Genomic DNA, 21984 nt, shown 5'->3' with positions numbered 1-21984 from the left:
TAATTCATAGTCACATATAGAAACAGAACCACAAAAGCACAAAACAGCAAAATGAACTAAATATAATGTTTTAGAAACTGTAAAGAACAAAAGAATGTATGCTAGCAAAATAGTTTGAGTTTTCATTTCTATATACAAAATGATCTCAGAGTTTTCGTTTCTTCTGTTTTCTCGAGGTAGATGGTTCAGAATCATCATTATCTACCCACATCCCCTCTGTGTGATCATTGCTTATATAGAACTCATCTTCGGGGACTTGATCATTTGTTAGATCGTTGGGAAGGCTTGATGGGCACAAGAAAGAACATCCTCCATGTCATCTACTTCATGAATCTGAAAGGGATGGCGTTTATTTGTTGATAAAACAAAAGACCATCTATTGTTAGCTGGATCTGTAGCATAAAAGACTTGTTTTGCTTGACTTGCCAATATCAAAAGATCGTCTTTACTACCCATTCTGTTAAGGTCAACAAGTGTGAATCCATGTCTTTTCTCAAATCTAACACCACTATTGTTATCAACCCATTTACAACAGAATATAGGAAGTCTGAAGGCACTGTAATCCAATTCCCATATATGATCAATCACCCCATAATAAGACATTTTTGCATATATTGGATTTTTGTCTTTTGTACTGGAGATATGCATAGCTTCTGCCACAATAGTCACACCACTATTTTGATTTGTAATCTCTTTGTCTCTATCCTTTGTGCAAAATGTATAACCATTAATTTGATAGCCAGAATATGATAATACATCCCTACGAGGACCTCGAGACAACCACTTCAATCTATCAGAAATGCTAGATGGTGAGTTACCTAGTTCATTTTCAACTTGAACTTGTAACCATTCAATGAAGGTGGAATTATGCTTATCGGTGATCCATTTCTCATTCTTACCTCGATAGTGGCCCCTCAAAATATCCATGTGTCTGTCCACGTATGAATCAACCTCGGGACTATTGTGTAAAACATACAAGTGTGCCTGATTCAACATTTCATGGGATATTGTTAACACTTTGCATCCCATAATCCCCTGCCCTTCTATCCCTCCTGAATATCTAGGCTTTGGAATCCCTACAGCTTCAAGCGAAGAAAGAAATTGACTACAATGTTCAATGGCTTCTTCAAGTACGTAGCGCTCAGCAATGCAACCTTCTGGTCGAGTTCCATTCATAACATAATCCTTCGAAATCTTTATGTATCTCTCGACAGGGTACATGTATCTTAAATAAGCAGGCCCACACAGTTGGATTTCTCTAACCAAGTGGACAGTTAAATGGACCATTATGTCGAAAAAGGAAGGGGGGAAATACATCTCCAATTGACATAAAGTAATAACAATGCCATTTTGCAAGCTAGTCAACTTCGACGGGTCAATCTCCTTACTACATATCTCACTGAAGAAAATACAAAGTTTGGTGATAGCATCTCGAACATGATCCGGTAAAATGGAGCGAATAGCCACTGGTAAAAGATGCTCCATGAGAATGTGATAGTCATGAGATTTCATACCTATCAACTTTAGGTCTTTCATCGAGACAAGATTTTAATGTTAGAAGAATATCTCTCGGGAACCTTAATTCCATGTAAAGACTCGCAAAGTACCTTTTTTTCTTTCCTACTAAGAGTGTAGCATGCCGGAGGGAGATAAGTACGAGTTCCTTTCTTCTTTACAGGATGCAATTCTTTTCTAATTTTCAAGTGCTCTAAATCATATCTCGCATTTTCCCCGTCTTTGCTCTTGCCAGGCATATTAAGGAGTGTGCCAACGAGACTTTCACAAATGTTCTTCTCAATATGCATCACATCAAGAAAGTGTCTAACATACAAGTTCTTCCAGTATGGAAGACCAAATAAAATTGACTTTTTCTTATATCCCTTACTAGGGAGTTGGTTGTCATTTAGTTTTCCATGTTTCACATTCAACCCTTGCACTTTCTTAAATATCTGATCCCCAGATAAAGGAATAGGAAATTTACCTTCTTCGCACTTACCATTAAAATCCTTTTTCCACTTTCGGTAACGATGCTTCACGGGAAGCCCCTTTCAATTTGCCATGTACACAATCTTGTTAGAGCTAGGTATTCTAATCGAGGATGTGTTCTCATCACATATAGGGCATCCGTTATAACCTTTGACACTATATCCCGAGAGATTACCATATGCTGGAAAGTCATTAATAGTGCCAAAAAGCATGGCTTTTAAATTGAAATATTCTTTATGGTGAGCATCAAACACCTCAACACCAGACTCCCACAACAACTTTAAATCTTCAACTAATGGTGCTAAATACACATCAATATCATGGCCTGGTTGCTTTGGGCCAGAAATCAATGTAGATAGCATCATATACATCCGCTTCATACACAAGGTCGGAGGAAGATTATATATCATTAAAATTACCGGCCATGTGCTATGAGTGCTACGTTGATTATCATGAGGGTTCATACCATCAGTTGCAAGGGCAAGTCGCAAATTCCTAGGTTCAGCTCCGAAATCAGGGAAGTCTTTGTCAATCTTGACCCATTGTGGAGAATCGGCAGGGTGTCTCAACATACCATCTTTCTCTCTTCCATCCGAATCCACATGCCATGTCAAATTCTTTGCCTCTTCTGGAACACTGAAAAGACGTCTGAATCTTGGTATTATTGGAAAGTACCACATGACTTTGGCAGGCACCTTATTTTGCTTATATCTCGAAACATGACACTCGGGGAAACTCTCTAATGAGGCATACTCTTTTCGATACAAGATGCAATCATTTGGACAAGCATGAATTCTCTCGTAACCCAAGCCAATTGAGGTTAGCATCTTTTTAGCATCATAAGTGCGAGAAGGAAGCAAGTTTCCGTCGGGAAGAATCTCATGGAATGCTTCCATGAACTGAAAAAAGCATTTATTGGTCACGCCATTACTCGCCTTAATGTTAAGTAGTTTTAGCACACCCGATAATCTACTAAATTTAGAACATCCATTATACAATGGTTTCTTTGCATCACTAGACAAGTTCTCCAACATCTCTGGACAATCTTGAATGCTTTCTTGTAAGGCATTAATCATTTCTTCTACCCCGTCATCATCATACATAAATTCTTCATGTGTCTCGTCTTCCATCCAAGTATCGAATCCCATACCAGTATCTACGTTAGAAGAAGCATCCCCTAAAATCTCACCGTGGCTTAACCAGCACTTATACAGTTGATTAATACCCTTAGTAATAAGATGATCTCTTATAGCATCAACACCAAGTCGAACCATATTATTGCATTCAACACATGGACACAAAATATTATTCTCATCCTCCACATGTTCAATTGCAAATGAAATAAAATCCTCTACTCCTAGCTTATAATCATCACTACATCGCTTAGCATGCATCCATTTTCGGTCCATAACTGTTATGATATTTTTAAAAAAAAAAGTGTAATGATAGCAGAAGAACATATTAGCATAAAAAAGTATAACACCACAATCACAGCATAATACATTAGCATAAACAAACCGGTAGATTAGAATAAACAAGTAGAACAACACAATCATAGGATAACAGATTAGCATAAACTAGCATAACACAACCACAACAATTGTAAAGCAACAAACAATTACTCCGTATAACTCTAAATTCTAAACTAAAAATTTAACCTTTTATTGTTCAAATAATTAGCTAGCTTAATTCAATTGAATACAAGAAAGTACAAAATAAAAAAAGAACAAGTTCGAGATATACATAGTAGGAAAACATAAAAGAGTCGGCTAATAGATCATACTAAGTTCGATACTCAACTGATATATCCCGTTTCCATCATACCAGATTCACAAGACACTGAAAAAGAAAATCTAAAGTGCTGTGTCACCTGAATTCAAGCAACCAGGGAGAAAGCATCACCAAACTTAGATGCAAAGAATGAACCTAAGAACGTATCACCTAATAAGGCAGGTTAAAGGGGGACGCAGTAGTATCAGAAATAGAACCAACCTGACATTTGCACCCAAAGAATGAACTTAGACAATGTTGTAAAGGGGGAGGCAGCAGTATCAGAAACAGAATCAGCCTGACATTTGCATTCCCAGAAACCAAAGTATGCTGAAAATTTGCATTGCTAGGAATTTCCATACATAACATCTCAACTCCTCTCACTCTAGACAAAGCATCTGGTGCCACAATGTTAGAATTTCATCTTATTCTAGCCACTAGTTAAAATTTCACTTGAACTATTGTTCTTTCTACCTGTTTACTTAAATTTGGCTCTTCGGTATTGATCAGATGGCAGCAGTAGCAGCATTGTGTGTTCAGTACGAAGCTGACTTTAGGCCCAACATGACGATTGTGGTTAAGGCTTTGCAGCCTCTTCTGAATGCTAATAAACCAGCAGGAGCTGACGCACCAGCTTGATTATTAAAATGTGATACCAAAGATATTTCATCATTCTTTCTTTCTTGTGCTCTTTTTGTGTAACTTACACTTTTAGTATTTCTTCATTTAGACATTTGATGCAGATAACAGTTCGGTTCAGAAACACTGAGAGTTAGTCAGTGTTACTCTATCATTGCCATTTACACATTTTAGTGGCTGGCAACATCAAGTCTTGTTCATTTAGGCAGAAAATTTCTCCTAGTCAAGTCTCTTGTACAAGATCAAATTTCAATTTAATTTCACAAGAACGCGCATGCTTCTCTTGATTTTTTGGATAAATGAGTCATGCAGCCTGTTACAACACTGTACCATTTATTTTCTTTTCTGTTTTAGTTTTCAAGTCTTTGCAGCACAAGATCCTATTATTCATGGACTATACAATGCTTTCACTCAATTTCTCACATTTTTCTTTTTCCTATTGACTTATAAACTCAAAGTGAAAAATATTGAAAGATGTTATGAAATTACAAAACCATTGACGACAGTAACGATTCCATAGCAATTCTAAAAAGTACCTGCCAGTTAGTTATGTATAGCTCATAATTCATAAGCACATAGACAGATCACAAAAAATGAAGTAGTAAAGTAACACTATATAAAAAGTTTTGATCTACCTAGAAGTTGCATTCTAGCTTAATTCTTATAAAGCCTATAAATTTCATACATCTAGCATACTGAAACTTGCATTTAGTTGCTCCGAGTTAAGGCCTAAGAGCATCAATGTTGCATTCTGTTTGTTGCTTTCTAAGTCAAATTTATTACTACTAGTATATCCATTAAGACATGCTAGCTTCTGAAATCTGCACTGGATATTCATTACTAGTATTGAGATTGATAGCATGCGTGAACGGAAACGATAAGGCAGTAGATTGAAAAGGAGTAAAATTCTCAGAAGCTATAACAGACGAGACTCTAAGATGGAGACCCTGCGCCTGTTCATCATAGAAAGCTATAACAGTACAGAAGGAATGTGTTGATTGGTATGTATATTTCTAGCTTCACTGATTTGATAGGTAACATATGATCAACTATAATACTAATTAAACTCTACTGGTTGAACTAACAACTAACGTGACAAACTGACAAAGCATCATCATGATTTTTTCTTAAAGCTAACTAAAACATGAATTTTGCATCCATTATTATAGTTTTGCGCTAATCTCATGAAAAGAAAATTCAGCAAAAACGTAATTATCAAAAGAAAGAATCAGAACCCAAATCCAAACTAAATATGCGCTAGTCTACCAATTCAGAGGTACAAAACACAAAACCCATAATCAAACCAATTCTAACTGATCGAATTCAAACCTCTCCCCAAAAAACCAATTCAATACAAATAATTGACAATAATCATGAAATCAAATAATGAAAGAATCATTATCAAAAGAAAGAATCAGAACCCAAATCCAAACTACATATGCACTCGTCTACCAATTCAGAGGAACAGAACACAATACCCAAAATAAAACCAATTCTAACTGAATTCAAACCTCTCCCCCAAAAACCCAATTCAATACAAATAATTGACAATAATCCCACACTTCAAACGCAAAATAAGAACAACACACCATATATTAATAGAATTTCGCAAAAGAAAGGGAGATTACCTTGAAATTCAAAATTCCGTCGGAAGAAGTGCCACCTGGAAAAGATAACGCCGCCACCTAAATCTCCACCACCGTCAATCGCCGCCGCATAGAGGGTCGTGGTAGGTTTCTCCGTCTATGGTGTCAGGTTATGATTCATATGACAAAACATAAATCATGCGGAAAACCCATAAAGCCAGGAAAGCATATTATTTACACATAATCATTTAGCATAGTTTAGACGCATACACTTTGTTGCGTGCCCTCCCTAGCTGTGCCCGAACCGAACAAGAACAAGTCTTTAGGACTCCAAGTGTCGTCCCTCCGTAGATAGTCCACAGCACGTCCGGATCCGCCTTAAGCTTGACCAACTAGAATCGCCCTTAAGGTAGTATAGATTTCGGCTGATTAGGGGCAAGAGAGTGGATGATTTTTCTTCAAAATCCTACCTTTAGAATACTTCAATTGTATCTATAAATTATGACCCTAGGCTCTTATTTGTAAAGGTATGGAAAAAGGAATCATAATCCTATTAGGATACTAATTAGTTTAATTAGAATCCTGCTAGGACTCTATTAAATAAACTTTATCTAATAGGTTTAGGATTTAATCTTTTATCGAATCCTGATAGCTTTAGGATTCGCACACGAGCATCGCACGAGCACCGCACACCCGCGCAGGCCTTGCGGCCCACGCTGAGCGCACAGCGCCTCGGCCCATGCCCGCTGCCTGTGTCCGCGCGCGCGCCCAAGGCCTTGGCTGGGCCTGGCTTGCGATGTGCCTGGTCGAGGCTTGTCGTGTGTTGGTGATGCGTGTGGCTTACTGGGCGATGGCCTGGCTTCGTGCTGGGCCTTCGTCTAGCGAGCCTTGTCCGATGCTAATTCGTACGATACGCTTCCGATTAAATTCCCGATTCCGGAATTCATTTCCGATACGAACAATATTTAATATTTCCGATTCCGGAATTAATTTCCGTTTCGAACAAATATTTAATATTTCCGTTTCCGTAATTATTTTCCGATTCCGATAATATTTCCGATTCTGACAATATTACCGTTTCCGGCAATATTTCCATTTCCATTAATATTTTCCGATACGTATCATGTTTCCGTTTCCGGCAACATCTACGACTTGGATAATATTTATATTTCCGATATGATCCATATTTCCGTTTCCGGCAATATCATCGTTTCCGGAGTATTAATTTCTTGCTTGTGACGATCTCAGCTCCCACTGAAACCAAGATCCGTCGATTCCGAATATCCATAGATGGAGTATTTAATGCCATTAAATACTTGATCCGTTTACGTACTATTTGTGTGACCCTACGGGTTCAATCAAGAGTAAGCTGTGGATTAATATAATTAATTCCACTTGAACTGAAGCGGCCTCTAGCTAGGCATTCAGCTCACTTGATCTCACTGAATTATTAACTTGTTAATTAATACTGAATGGCATTTATTAGACTTAACATTAAATGCATACTTGGACCAAGGGCATTATTTCCTTCAGTCTCCCACTTGTCCTTAGGGACAAGTGTGCATTTTCTAATTCCTTTGTCGCTCGATGCTTGCTCTTGAACATAAGGTAAGAGTTGTCATCCTTATTATGTCCAGAGGTGTTTCTCGGTTTCAGAGTTCAACTGATCAAATAAACAGATAATCATAGCCTATGATTCATCCGAGCACGGCCATGCATTTTACAGTTTCTAGCTCTCCGAGTGGCCTTGTACAACTTTTAAGCATCTCATCCCGATTTATGGGAGGACAATCCCAATCTTGCGATCTTGAGATTAGACTTCGTTTGATAGGTGATCACCTGAGCGTTGCCTTTATAGCCTCCTTTTACGGTGCGACGGTTGGTCAACGTTAAAGTAACCAGTTCTCAAACAAGTAATCTCAAATCACTCAGGTATTGAGGATTTAGTGTCTAATAATTTTAATGAAATTTACTTATGACAGATTTTCATCTCTTACAGTAAAGTTTCATAGGTCTGTCCGATACTAGTCTTCTCAAAGTAAGTATCTATGCAAATGATTACTACATTGCCATGTCCACATAGTTCAAGAAACAGAACTACTAGTCATCTTGCATTCTAGTCGTCTAATGTTTTCTATGCGTCCAATTTTATAGAAAACTCCGACCAGGGACCATTTTCAACTTTTGACATTCAAGTTCACTTGATAGACATTTCTTAGTCACAAGACTGGTCCTGACAGTCTATCTTGAATATATCGTCAAATTGAAGGGACTTATCATTTAATACTAAACCAAGATTAAATGAAATATGAAAATACATTTCATATATGATAAATGTTCAACCCCAATGTTTTACAACCATGGGCCTCTAACCCATCTTTAAAACATTTAATGGAATTCAAAGCTATGCTTGATTTCCAGTGCTACAATGTGAGTGTTGCTTTTCACTTGTTGCATAGGTTTAGTTATCATGCTTTGCCAATCTTAATATCCTTTTCATCGAATGTCTTTTCGAGATAGGATGATAAGATCTTTTGAGTGTGTTTAGTTTGTGATCTATTCTTTCTAGCTACAAGAGTGGTTCTACGCATTTTGCAATGAAGAACCATCAAGTCAGCAGACATGTGATCTACCCAAGTTCAATGAAGAACTCTTTAACATAAACAACCCTGTTTAATTGCTTCTTAGGCAATAAGCACTTTTACTTCAACTGTATAGGTTGCTAGTGATGCTTTATTTGGATTTACTTATCCAAGCAGTTCACAGATATGTGGAAGACTTTCCAGCTGTATCTCAGAACATAGAAATTAATATTTAATTTTCCACGCAACAACTCATGGTCTCCAATCCATGTTGCCATTTCAAAACACGATGCTCTATAGCTCGTCCTTGTCAATGGTTAACTCCAAAGGGATCTTGCTTGATCCTTTGCCAGTGTTTATGCGTGTAGCATCAAAGTTTAGCATATCTTTATTTCCTTGAATCAAGAACTAATCCTATGTACCTTTTCAAGTACCATAAGTTTTTCTTGATCTCAATCTAGTTGATCTTTACTTAGATCAATAGAGATTAGTATATGTTCGTCATGCCTAAAGCCATACGATACGTTTTTGGCGATCCTCATATTATATCATACATGATAAATTCTTTTGCAGAATAATTCCCAATTGAATTCTATTCATGTAAGTTTAGCTCATCTAGTTTCTGTAGATACTAAATCCAGCTAAATTCTTTGACATATAATATAGGTTAAGAATCTTACTTAGATCCTTTGATGTTTAACTTAGTAAACGCTTATACATAGTTCAAACATATTTTACTTAGATTTACTCACATGGGTCGAATATCTCCAATGGAGTATTTCGTGTTTGATTTAGTAAATGCCATTACTTAATCCAAAACAACATTATAAGATCTTTGTAAATAGATCTTAATGCCCAGTATGCACTAAGTTTCGCCTTGGTCCGTCATTGATGAATAGTTTCAAATCTAAGTCATTAGCATTTGAATGTCATTTTACGATAGAGAGATATGTGTGTGATACACATAGGACCAATTAAGTTTTATGTACTCCCACTAAACTTCTTATACATCTATAACATTCATGTATATTTTATGAAACTGAAATACTTATTAGCTTCACTAAAATACAATTCCAATTCCCACGCTTGCTTAAATCTGTACTTAGATTTCATAAGCTAGCTTTCCTTTTCAAGCATTTATTTGGATCCACAAATCCTATGACATACCATGTACATAGTTTATTCCAACATTTGATTGAGGAATTGTTTTGTCATCCAATTGCCATATGTACCAATATGCAATTATTGCTTGAATTATAGACTTAAGCATTACGATTTTGCATGAGGTTTCAACACAATCCACACTGTGAATTTGCTTGTAACCTTTAGCAACAAATCTAGCTTTGTGTGTGAACATAATTTCATGTTTGATGGTTTTTATCAAACTTGCAACCAATAGGTGTGAAACTATTCTTGCAAATCAACAAAATTTCAATTTTGTCATCAAAACATTGGTTATGTTTTATGGCCTCTAACCATTAAAAACATTTGAGTCTATATATGGCCTCTAACCATTTTAGGGAATCTGGGTTTCGTCATAGCTTTCTTACAAGTCACAAACTCATTAATCTACATGATAATAGTTTGACTGCAAGTTGTAGGTTTCTTCACTATCTAATAGAAGAATCGCATAGCTTCAGTGACATGAACTCCATGATTCTTCACTATCTAATAGAAGAATCTCATAGTTTCAGTGACTTGAACTCTATGCCTACTTGGGTATAGAACATCAAACAAATAGAATATCAATAGCCACTTGAAAGTCCTTTGAATATTCTGTTCTCCTTGAAGCACTTGTGAAGTCTTCTAAGAGATGTCTATTCTTTAAAGCCACTTCTAAAGTCCTCAAAGAATAAGTGTTCGGATTTTCTAAAGACCTTTGAAAAGCCTCTGGAATCTCCGTTTTATGTTTGTTGTTCGCCTCGAAGACTTTCGAGGTCTATTTTCTCCCACTTGTCATTTTGGAAACGAATCTCCAAAACGACATTATTTCGAGCAAACAAACATTATGTTCTCAAAAATTCGTGGTAGAAACAATACCCTTGTGTCTCATTTGAATAAATCATAATGAAACATATATCTATACTTGGGACTTAGTTTGTTGAATAACAAACACTAAGCTCCCACTGAGTTTAGGAACTCTTTAGATATATTATGAAAAGATATACTGAAATTACTTTTCAATAGCTTTGACGAATTTGGTTTAGTTTGGTGGTAGTTGAGCATTTTGTTTAGAAATTATAGGAAAAGTCTTTATGATTCATCATTAATCGAATCAAGTACTAATTGACTTCGATTATTCCAACTAAGATATGCCATATCTTAGGACCTAGATTGTGAAATTACAACACACAATCATTCATGATCATATTTGGTCTCAAGTAATCATCAACATGATCTATCCTAGATCTTTATGATTTCTTACCAAGTGGATTTTATACTTCTGAATCTTTGAACTAGCCAAACAGATTCAAACTTATATCACTTTGAGTAAATAAACTTATATTCACTCAAATCTATGTGAAATAATAAAGTCATAAAATCTTTCTTTAGCTTTGAACTCTATTGTCTAGGCGTTCTAACAATAGTTCATATCTTTTGTTACTTTCAACAAGTAAGACTAGCTCGTTTTGAATGATTTAGAAATCAATCAACTTTCAAAAGTCCATCAAAATAGAGCTTTTGAATGTTTTCTTGTTGATATGGTCTAAGTAACAATGCTAAAGGTTTGTGGAACTCAAATCAAGAGGTTGATTTGAAACTAGTAAAGTTCTATTGTTAAAGAGTTGTTTGTTTTAATCAAGCATACTGACTCAACCCGTAAATGACCATTTCATTCAAATAAACAAACAAACAAGCATTGTTTTTGTTCTTCTGAATGTGAGTCTTTCTGTGTTTGAAAACAGAAATTTAGGTATGCTAATTATGGAACAAAATAGCCATTAAGTTCCAGCCTTTGAAAGGACTTAAAACAAACTAGATGAGCCTACAATTAATGTAGCAATGCCATGCTTCATTTCCCACTTGTAGGCCATTAGTGTAGCCTAGCTTCCATTTTTTGAGTTATTACCGAAGTAAGAACCTCAAGCGGTATATGATACCAAGGAAGTTTGATTGCCAGGTCACTTCTCTTTAAACATTAACTTTTAGGTAGAAACAGAATTGTAAATTCCTTTCACTTGTTCCTTGTTTTCCTATTTCTTTTACCCTTTCTTAAGAATTGAATTCTCTAGTGTTGACTTTTATACTTTGTTTAGACATGTCCAATGTCACTCCAACAAATTTCTTACCATTTATGTTGAATATTTTATTTCAACTAGATGATGTTACCAGAAGCTTCTAAAGTTCTCTAAGCATCGATCTATTCGAATGTCTAGGGACTAGACTCATTCGAGAATTAAATGGACAAAGATATTAGGTTGTTAGCCATTGGTAAAGCTGAGTGTTTAAACTCAATGCTTTATGATCTCAAAACTACATTGTATTTTGAATTCACAAGCACCAATCGGTTTTCCATTCGATTTTGATACTCGAAAACAACCATAAAAGTCGCTATAAGAAACGTACATTTTAAAATGCTCATTTTCTCTCATTTCCGTGAATCGTTCTTGGATTCACTACCAACGAGGAAATTTACTGTTACCTTTCTAAAAGGATTTACTGCAGTGCAAGATATTTAATTATAACCAATAATTAAAACATACATTGAAGCATGCAAAGTCTAAACATTTATCATGAATAATAACTTGAAAATTAAAGCAATCATGCAATTCAAACAAGTTATTAGCATTTTATTCGAATTTATTGTTCCGGCAGGTGTGAATAAAATGATTCCAAGACCCTAAAACCATTGAAGAATTAAGCACATTATGTATTTTGACTCAATTCTAAAACATGTTAGGTAAGCAAAAACCTTTTGCTAATAATCTAGAAACTACTCTTGGTTGATAGGTACGTCTAAGAACTTATTAGGTAAACCTATCTATTTTGCCACGACATAAAAGGACTCCTTACTTATATCGTTGAGTTTCACCAAAACTAACATGTACTCACAATTATTTGTGTACCTTACCCCTTTAGTATCGGTAAGTAACACCTCGCTATGGCAGAAAACTATTACTAAGATCGATGTAAAGGATATCCAAGTAAATGTTATTTTGGCATGGCACCTTTTAACTCAATTTTTAAGTTTGGAACTTAAGGCTCTTACTATGTTGGTTAGTTTTTAAGTGAACTAAAATCCTTAATCATGCAACATAATCAAGCCACAATCTCATTCATAATTAAGACATATTTAAAGCAATAAATAACTTAAAGCATGCATAAGATAAAGGAAAATTTGGTAATATTAATCCAACCTTTGGCCGGTTTTCTTTTATTAATCCCACCTACGACATATTTTTTAATAATCCCACCTTTACTACCCAACGACTTTTATTAGGCTTAAGTGACCGATAATCGGTGAAAAAGTCATCGAGATGGTGATGAATTGATGATGATAACTGAATATATCGAGAGAGAGTACTGCCACGTAGGGACATATTACCTCCTATAATAGGTTTATGACGTGTTTGGCCCAATAAAAGTCGTTGGGTAGTAAAGGTAGGAGTATTAAAAAATATGTCGTAGGTGGGCTTAATTAAAGAAAATTGGCCAAAGGTTGGATTAATATTACTAAATTTTCCTAAGATAAATGTGATCTAGTATGGCCCGACTTCATCTTGAAGCTTCAACTTCAAAGTCGGTCTCGAAAATGGAAACTTCGTCTTGAATTTCACCGTGGGAGGCGCCATTTTCTTCAAATAGGATAAGCTATAATTAAACTAATTACAACTATTTGATGGTACGCAGACCATATTTAAATTGAAAAACAAATTTGGTGTATTAGACCAATTACATTCAAATTAATGGTACGCAGACCATATTTTCTATCCTATTTGGGCCATACTAGTCACTTCATAACCTGCAAAACAGTACATATACAATATATACCATTCATCCATTCATTATCATGAATGGCCCACATAATTGGTTAGTTAAAACACATTGTATGCATCACATAAATATTTGCAGCAATTAATCAAGGGCACCAATAATCTACCAATTATTCAGTCCTTATTAATTCTAATCAAGTTGTTTAACCTTAAAGGATTTGTAGACCTAATCAAGAGTTTATGACTAAAAGGGCCCCCACTTAAACCAATAAATTCATATGCTTTACTAATTTTAAACATAAAAATGTATTTCTAGTCTAACCGGAAACATACAAATTTAATTAAAATTTAAAGCTCATATAAATTTATAATCGAATCCATTTATTTAATTTATTTTCAGTCGAATTTAAATTAATTCAAGGTGTTTAGTTTTAGTAAAATAATTAGTATAAATAAAATTTATAATAATTGTAATATTCAAAATTAAAATCCAAGAAAACAATTTAAATTATTAATTTTAAAATTAATTAAAAATACTCGAACTGAAAATCTCAAATTAAAATTTTAAAACGATTTAATCGTAATACAAGGTACGCACATCACCACGCAACGCACAGCCATAGGCCACACACACGCAGCCATCGCTGGCCACGATGCGCGCAGCCTCTATGCTGTGTCGCGTCTGCTGCTGCTCACCCTCGCAAGGCTCCGCTCGATGCACGCGAGCCAGTGTTCGCTGCGCGCGCCAACGCTAGATGCACGCGAGCCAGCGCTCGATGCACGAGGCAGTGCGCGTTGTGGCGCAGCTCGCTTGCTGCCCACACGCGACTGCTCGCTTGCCTTGCCCCTCGCCCTCGCCCACATGCGCACAGCACTCGACACAAGGCAGGGCTACTGCCTTGTGCTCGCGCGCCACTCGCCTTGCTCGCTGCATTCGTACCTCATGGGCGACGAGCTCCCTTGCTCGTCGTCGCATGCCCGCACTATACAACACCCCTTAAGGGTAACACGTAGCGTCCATTGCTTTGTGCGTGCAATTTTTATGAGCGAATTGCATAAAAATTTAAAATTTTTAATTCAAAATTAATGACAAATTAATAAAACATATTAGGCGAAAAATCGAAAATTTATTAATCAATTAATTTCCGTTTAACATGGATTCAAATCTAGGTCATAAAAATTTAAAATTTAACATAAATTAACAATTCTTATGGTGGTTTTTAATCATAGGCATCTAATTAAATTATTAATTAATTATGAAAAACAAATCAATTCTAAATTATTCGAATTTCAACAAATTAATCATAATTACAAATTAGATTGTATAATTAACAAGGCTAGGCATTCAAACTTATTAAACATATACAGTAGGTCAATCAAAAATTCAAGATTTATCAACAAGAATCGCAAATATTTAATTTAACATCTTAAATTTACAAACTTTTGCGTTCGAAATACTAAAACCTCCGAAAAGTAATAGTTAGGCTTCGAATTTGGGAATTCTGGGTTCGGCCGAAAATAAAAAATTTTGTCAAAATTTTAGAATGCCTTTTACATGCGGAATTGACACAAAAATCACTCGATTTGGATGAGTAACGAAGAAACTGCCGAAAAACTGCGTACATATAATTAAATAAACGCAATTTGCAATTAATTAAAAATTACGAAAATTAATCACCGCTTTTAATTCCTTCCAAATTTGTAATATTTAACCATGTTTATGCAATTTAGATTATGAAAATAATAAGAGGCTCGTGATACCACTGTCAGGTTATGATTCATATGACAAAACATAAATCATGCGGAAAAACCATAAAGCCAGGAAAGCATATTATTTACACATAATCATTTAGCATAGTTTAGACGCATATACTTTGTTGCGTGCCCTCCCTAGCTGCGCCCGAACCGAACAAGAACAAGTCTTTAGGACTCCAAGTGTCGTCCCTCCGTAGATAGTACACAGCACGTCCGGATCCGCCTTAAGCTTGACCAACTAGAATCGCCCTTAAGGTAGTATAGATTTCGGCTGATTAGGGGCAAGAGAGTGGCTGATTTTTCTTCAAAATCTTACCTTTAGAATACTTCAATTGTATCTATAAATTATGACCCTAGGCTCTTATTTATAGAGGTATGGAAAAAGGAATCATAATCCTATTAGGATACTAATTAGTTTAATTAGAATCCTGCTAGGACTCTATTAAATAAACTTTATCTAATAGGTTTAGGATTTAATCTTTTATCGAATCCTGATAGCTTTAGGATTCGCACACGAGCATCGCACGAGCACCGCACACCCGCGCAGGCCTTGCGGCCCACGCTGAGCGCACAGCGCCTCGGCCCATGCCCGCTGCCTGTGTCCGCGCGCGCGCCCAAGGCCTTGGCTGGGCCTGGCTTGCGTTGGGCCTAGTCGAGGCTTGGCGTGTGTTGGTGATGCGTGTGGCTTGCTGGGCGATGGCCTGGCTTCGTGCTGGGCCTTCGTCTAGCGAGCCTCGTCCGATGCTAATTCGTACGATACGCTTCCGATTAAATTCCCGATTCCGAAATTCATTTCCGATACGAACAATATTTAATATTTCCGATTCCGGAATTAATTTCCGTTTCGAACAAATATTTAATATTTCCGTTTCCGGAATTATTTTCCGATTCCGATAATATTTCCGATTCTGACAATATTTCCGTTTCCGGCAATATTTCCGATTCCGGCAATATTTCCATTTTCATTAATATTTTCCGATACGTATCATGTTTCCGTTTCCGGCAACATCTACGACTTGGATAATATTTATATTTCCGATACGATCCATATTTCCGTTTCCGGCAATATCATCGTTTCCGGAGTATTCATTTCTTGCTTGTGACGATCTCAGCTCCCACTGAAACCAAGATCCGTCGATTCCGAATATCCATAGATGGAGTATTTAATGCCATTAAATACTTGATCCGTTTACGTACTATTTGTGTGAACCTACGGGTTCAGTCAAGAGTAAGTTGTGGATTAATATAATTAATTCCACTTGAACTGAAGCCGCCTCTAGCTAGGCATTCAGCTCACTTGATCTCACTGAATTATTAACTTGTTAATTAATATTGAACCGCATTTATTAGACTTCATATTATATGCATACTTGGACTAAGGGCATTATTTCCTTCATATGGAGTCTTAGGTTTGAGGTTTTTGGTTTGTGGTTTTTGCAGAGTGAAGGAAAGAAACATGGGAAAGATTTTGTGTTAGGCGGTTCTTTTTTTTAGTTTTTGTTTTTTTATTTTATTTTTAAAAAAAAATATACCTTTTGAAAACGTTTTGTTTAAAAGCCCTGTTAAAAGAATGTTAACATATGATAGCGCGTCCTAGGAAACGCTATCTTATGTTAAAATATCATAGTTTTTTTCTAATAAGCGCTATCATATGATATTTTTTAATCTTTTGATAGCGAAAGAGGTAAAAGCGCTATTAAATAAACGCTATTAAAAGTTATTTCTGTAGTAGTGTATGGTTTGAGGCCATCAGAAACATAAGTATGGTTCGAGGCCATATAAAATGGTTTGAGGCCATTTTATCCGAAATATCTTCATCTTAAAGAATCAAATCTATGATTTGGTTGATTTGCAAAAAGGGTTCACTCCCATTAGTTGCAAACATGTTTTCTAAACATAGAACGTTGATTTGCATAAAGGGTTCACTCACATTGGTTGCAAACATGTTTTCTAAACATACAACATTGATTTGTATAAAGGGTTTACTCCCATTGGTTGCAAACATGTTTTCAAAACATACAGAGATGATATTGTATACACATACAAAAGAGAAGCTAGATTGGTGGTTAAAGATTGTAAACAACTTCACGGCGTTGATAATGTTGAAATATTTTTCACCAAGTTGGAATGCCTGAACTATTTTGGATAAATCTAGCAATCATTGCATATGGCAATATGGCAATTGGAAAACGAAACACCTTCCTCAATTGGACTTGTAGAAAGGAATTGTGTACATCACACAATGTAAAAGTTTTGGATGCTAGATAAAAGAGCAAGCTTAAGAAATCTATTCGTAGAATAAAGCATGCATGTGGGAATTGGACCATATTTGTCTAAAAGGCTATTGAGCAATCATAGCTTTATGAAAATATGGAACATCTTATAGATGTGGAGTTTAGTGGGAGCTAAGTCAAGTTTATTGGTTCTATATATGAGATACATGTCTCTCTATTGAAAATGACATTCAAATTCTAAATGGTTAGATTTTAAAGTATTTTTCAATATTAGAACCATGGCGAAACTTAGAACGTACTGGGTTAAAGATCTATTGGATAGGATCTAAAGCGTTGTTTAGATTCTGTAAAAGTGATTACTAAATCAAACACAATGGAGAGACTCAAAAGAGACTCTCAACCCATATGAGTAAGTCTAAGTTATGAATGCTTTAACTAAGTATAAAGCTAGGCTGTTATCACTAAAGTTAAGCATGAAGGACCTTGAAGAGGTGCCTTCACCTAATATCACATGGTAATGCCAAGATTTTAGCAAGATTCAGTGTCTCTTGAAACAGAATGAAGCTAAAAGCTACATGGATGGATTTTAAAATGCGAATGGTTTTTGCATTACAATCAATCATGTATAATGTGATATATAGATCGCCAAGATAACTCGTGAACATTGGATCGTGACGAGTTTATACCAATCTCTATTGATCTGGATCAAAGATCATTGGAACAGTATCAAGAACATCCAATACATTTGGAGATATAGGATGAGCACTTGATAATAGGAAGTGAATATAACTAAAGTTTTGATGCTACATGCATTTGCCTACGCAAAAGTTGAATCTTGTTGTTAGGCAAACCACAAACAAACACGTGCAATTAGGCGTCGTAATTAAAAGGTGGTTACATAGGTTCTAAACCATATGTGATGCATGGGAAACTGAATCAATGATTAGTTTCCAAGTTCTCAGTTGAAAGATGTATCTCCCACATCTATGTGAACTGGTTGGAGCATTCCAAAAGGGAAGCATCATTTGAAATTCTACATAATTGAAATGAATTCATTATTGCCTAAGAAGCAATAAAAGGGAATTGTTTTTAGTGGGAGTTCTTCAATGAACTCAGGTTGATCACAAGTTTGTTACCTGGATGATTTTCTATTTTAGATATGATTATCATTCTAAACAGCAACAAAATACTAGATCATTCTAGAAACATATTCAAATATCAATTCATCTTACATCGAAAGGCTTTCGATAGAAAAGATGCTAAGGATAGCAAAGTATGATAAACTAAACCTCTGTATTGAATGATACACAACATTCATATGCAGATATGGAATCAAGTTTGAGTTCCATGAATGTTTTAAGTACTAGGTGAAAGGCCTATATATCTGTAAAACATTAAATGCTTGATTTTGGGTTAGAGGCCCACAAATTGGTAAGCATTTGGTTTAAACATTTATCATTTATGAAATTATATTTCATAGATCATTTAATCTTGGTTTAGTATTAAATGATAAGTCCATGTGATTTAAATCATTCAAATGGGATGTCAAGATGGATTCTTCGACAAAGAAACACCCATAAGTGAACTTGAATATTGAAGTCACAAAGGATCCCTAATCCAGGTCATTGAAAGGTGGACGACCAATGACTAATGAAGATTAGATTGCAAGTAGATTACTTAGTTCTGTTTCTTGAACTAGAGTGACTGGATGTCAGAATCTTTTGCATAGATACTTATTGGATCTTGTATCGGATTGACCATGAGAACACTTTAAGAGATTAAAGTCATGTCATAGGTAGTTCTCATTAATGGTGATTAGAAACCGTTCCTCGGAACATGAGCGATTATGTCTGCTCGTTTGAGAATTAGTTCGCTTTAATGCTAGCTAAACGTTGCACCGTAAAAGGAGGCTATAAAAGCAGTTATCAAGCGTACTATGAATCAAAGTGAGTGTTCATAGATTGCAAGAATGGATTGTCCTCCTATCTTTGATAGGATTCGGTGTTGTTGTGTAACAAGGCCTCTTGGAGAGTTAGATACTGTAAAATGCATGGCCGTGCTCAGAATGGTTAAGGCTTAACCTTCTGCAAAAGTTTGACAGTTGAACTCTGTAATTCGAGAAACACTTCTGGACCTAATAAGGATGGCTTGGATCTTACCTTATGTTCAGTAAGTAACACTAAGCGACAAAGGAATGTGAATGCACACTTGTCTAAATGACAAGTGGGAGACTGAAGGAAATATGTCCTTCACCCAAGGTGCATTAAGTCTAATACCAAGGTTCAGATTAATTGCGAACAATTAATTCAGTGAGATCAAGTGATCGGAACAGCTAGCTGGAGCAATGCTTCCGATCAGTGAGTTCTAATGAATATTAAACTCACAACTTACTCTTGACTGAACCTACAAGGTCACACCAATGACACGTAACAGATCACCGGATTAAATGAATCAAAAATTCATTTAATAGCTTTTCGGGAATTAGTTGGAAAACGTATTATACGATACGACTTTGCATCGGAATCGTATATCGTATCGCGAATATTCGTAAGCTAGGCGAAACGAATAAATCGTATCGTACGACAGTGATTCGTCGTATACGAAACGATAAATAATATATCGGAAATATATTTAATCGCGGATACGAAAGGGGCAACGCTGCCAGCCCAACGAGCCAAGGCGCGCAAGCGCGCAAGGCCCACTGGGCGTAGCAGCGAGCTAGCGCGCAAGGCCCACGCCTTGGCTGGGCGCGCGCGCACGCAAGGGGCAGCAGCAGCAACGCACACAGCGCGGCCCAAGGCCCAGCGCCTGGCTATGCGCGTGTGGGCTTGCGCGGACGAAGTGCTGGCCGGCCTTGCCTTATGGCTTGGTCGGTTAGTAAGGTTATGTAAATAAACTTCTAACCCCTTTTCCAACATAACACAATTCATACACACAACCCTAGGAGAAAACAGAGAACCCTAATTCTCTTTGTGCCTCCAAAGTGTGTTCATCCCAAAAGCACAAACTCTTGATCGATTGTCTAAGCTACGATAATCAAGACGGATCTGATCGTGTCGGTGAACCAAGTAGAGGAACGATTGTCTAAGTTCGTGTTTGTCGACAATTTGTGGAAAACACGCTTCAAATGTAAGTCTGCTTAATCTGTGCTTTATACATGCTTCCTGGCTTTGGGGATTGTTTCCGCACATGTTATTATGTTAACTGTATTCCCCTACAGTAGAGACTTTCTTGTTGTATTCCCTCGCCATCCTTAACTTGTACAACTGTTGTCTCAATGCCGCATTTCCTCTGACCTCAGGTAAAAAAATCTAGGGTCGTCTTCATCATTTCCCAATTAGCATTCTCGTCATATAGCATGACTCGCAGTGTCGGTTCACACATCTCGATGGGAAGGACAGCCTCAGCACCGTAAGCTAGAAATAATGGGGTTTCTCCAGTAGAGTTCTTAGCCGTGGTGCAAATTGACCATAGGACATTTGGCAGTTCATCGGCCCAAAGGCCCTTAGCCTCGTCCAGCTTTTTTTTATCCCTTCGGAAATGATCTTGTTGAATGCTTCAACCTGGCCGTTGGCTTGTGGACGTCCCACAGAGGCGAAGCAACTGTGTATCCCATGGTCCGCTTGCCACTCTTTTAGCTTGGGCATCTCGAACTGAGGTCCATTATCAAAGACGATAGATCGCGGTATCCCGAACCTGGTCATGACATTTTTCCAAATAAATGCTCTCACATCACAAGTTCTGATATTTTTGATGGATTCGGCTTCCACCCACTTAGTGAAGTAATCGACGGCTATTATTACGTAACGTCTGCCACCAGGGGCTACGGTGTATGGTCCAAGTAAGTCCATCCCCCGCTTAGCAAATGGGACGGGGCTTGAGATAGGAGTGAGCGGATGAGCCGTCCTATGAATGAGATGAGCAAATCGCTGACGTTTGTCACATTTCTGAACCATGGACAACGCATCCTCCCTCGGAGTGGGCCAATAGTAAGCGGTTCTTAGGGCCTTTTCAGCTAGGGCTCGTCCCCCAATATGTGAGATACATAATCCTTGATGCAGGTCGTCTAGTACCTCTTTCCCTTTCTCAGGCGTGACGCATCGCAAGAGAGGTCGGGAGAACGACTTCTTATATAAGGCTCCGTTCCACCATTCCACCATTCAAACCAAGAAGTTTTCTTTTGTATTCTAGCTGCTAGGCGCGAGTCGTCCGGAAGCGTACCATCAATTTTATAAGCTGTGATATCATCCATCCAAGTAGAGGTTCGATCCAGGACATCCACTTCAGGAATTTGAGTGTTGCATTCTTGCTCAATGCTTCGTCTCTCTTTGACTTCCCAGAACACCTGACGTGGGGTATCACAAGAGGCTGAACTGGCCAGTTTAGACATGGCATCTGCCTGATTATTTTAAGTTCGTGGAATCTGCTTTACTTCGAAGCTTTTCAAGTGTTCAATTTCTTGGTGGACTGCTTGCATGTATTTAACGATGTTGGAATC

General features: G+C 36.8%; 1 protein-coding gene across 1 annotated transcript; it reads right to left on the bottom strand.

The window, feature by feature from the left end:
* Positions 1-1532: 1532 nt before the first annotated feature.
* Positions 1533-21876, bottom strand: LOC130463533 (uncharacterized). The gene is made up of 5 exons (XM_056832693.1): positions 21560-21876; positions 21050-21182; positions 3979-4054; positions 2058-3397; positions 1533-1949 (listed from the first exon to the last, which is right to left on the bottom strand). The coding sequence occupies exons 1-5, from the start codon at positions 21874-21876 to the stop codon at positions 1533-1535; spliced, it is 2283 nt and encodes a 760-aa protein (XP_056688671.1).
* Between the last annotated feature and the right edge of the window lie 108 nt (positions 21877-21984).

The sequence above is a fragment of the Spinacia oleracea genome, chromosome 1 (assembly GCF_020520425.1).
Source record: "Spinacia oleracea cultivar Varoflay chromosome 1, BTI_SOV_V1, whole genome shotgun sequence".
NCBI lineage: Eukaryota > Viridiplantae > Streptophyta > Magnoliopsida > Caryophyllales > Amaranthaceae > Spinacia > Spinacia oleracea.
The sequence above is the reverse complement of the archived record's forward strand: the minus strand, read 5'-3'. Positions and strand labels throughout refer to the sequence as shown.

Excerpts from the sequence above, each read along its gene's own strand:
- LOC130463533 (XM_056832693.1), bottom strand. The coding sequence starts at position 21,876 with ATGTCTAAACTGGCCAGTTCAGCCTCTTGTGATACCCCACGTCAGGTG. Across the intron at positions 21,183-21,559 it reads CGCCTGAGAAAGGGAAAGAG|GTTCGGGATACCGCGATCTA; the intron begins GTACTAGACGAC and ends TGTCATGACCAG. Across the intron at positions 3,398-3,978 it reads TCTTTGGGTGCAAATGTCAG|TTATGGACCGAAAATGGATG; the intron begins GTTGGTTCTATT and ends ATATCATAACAG.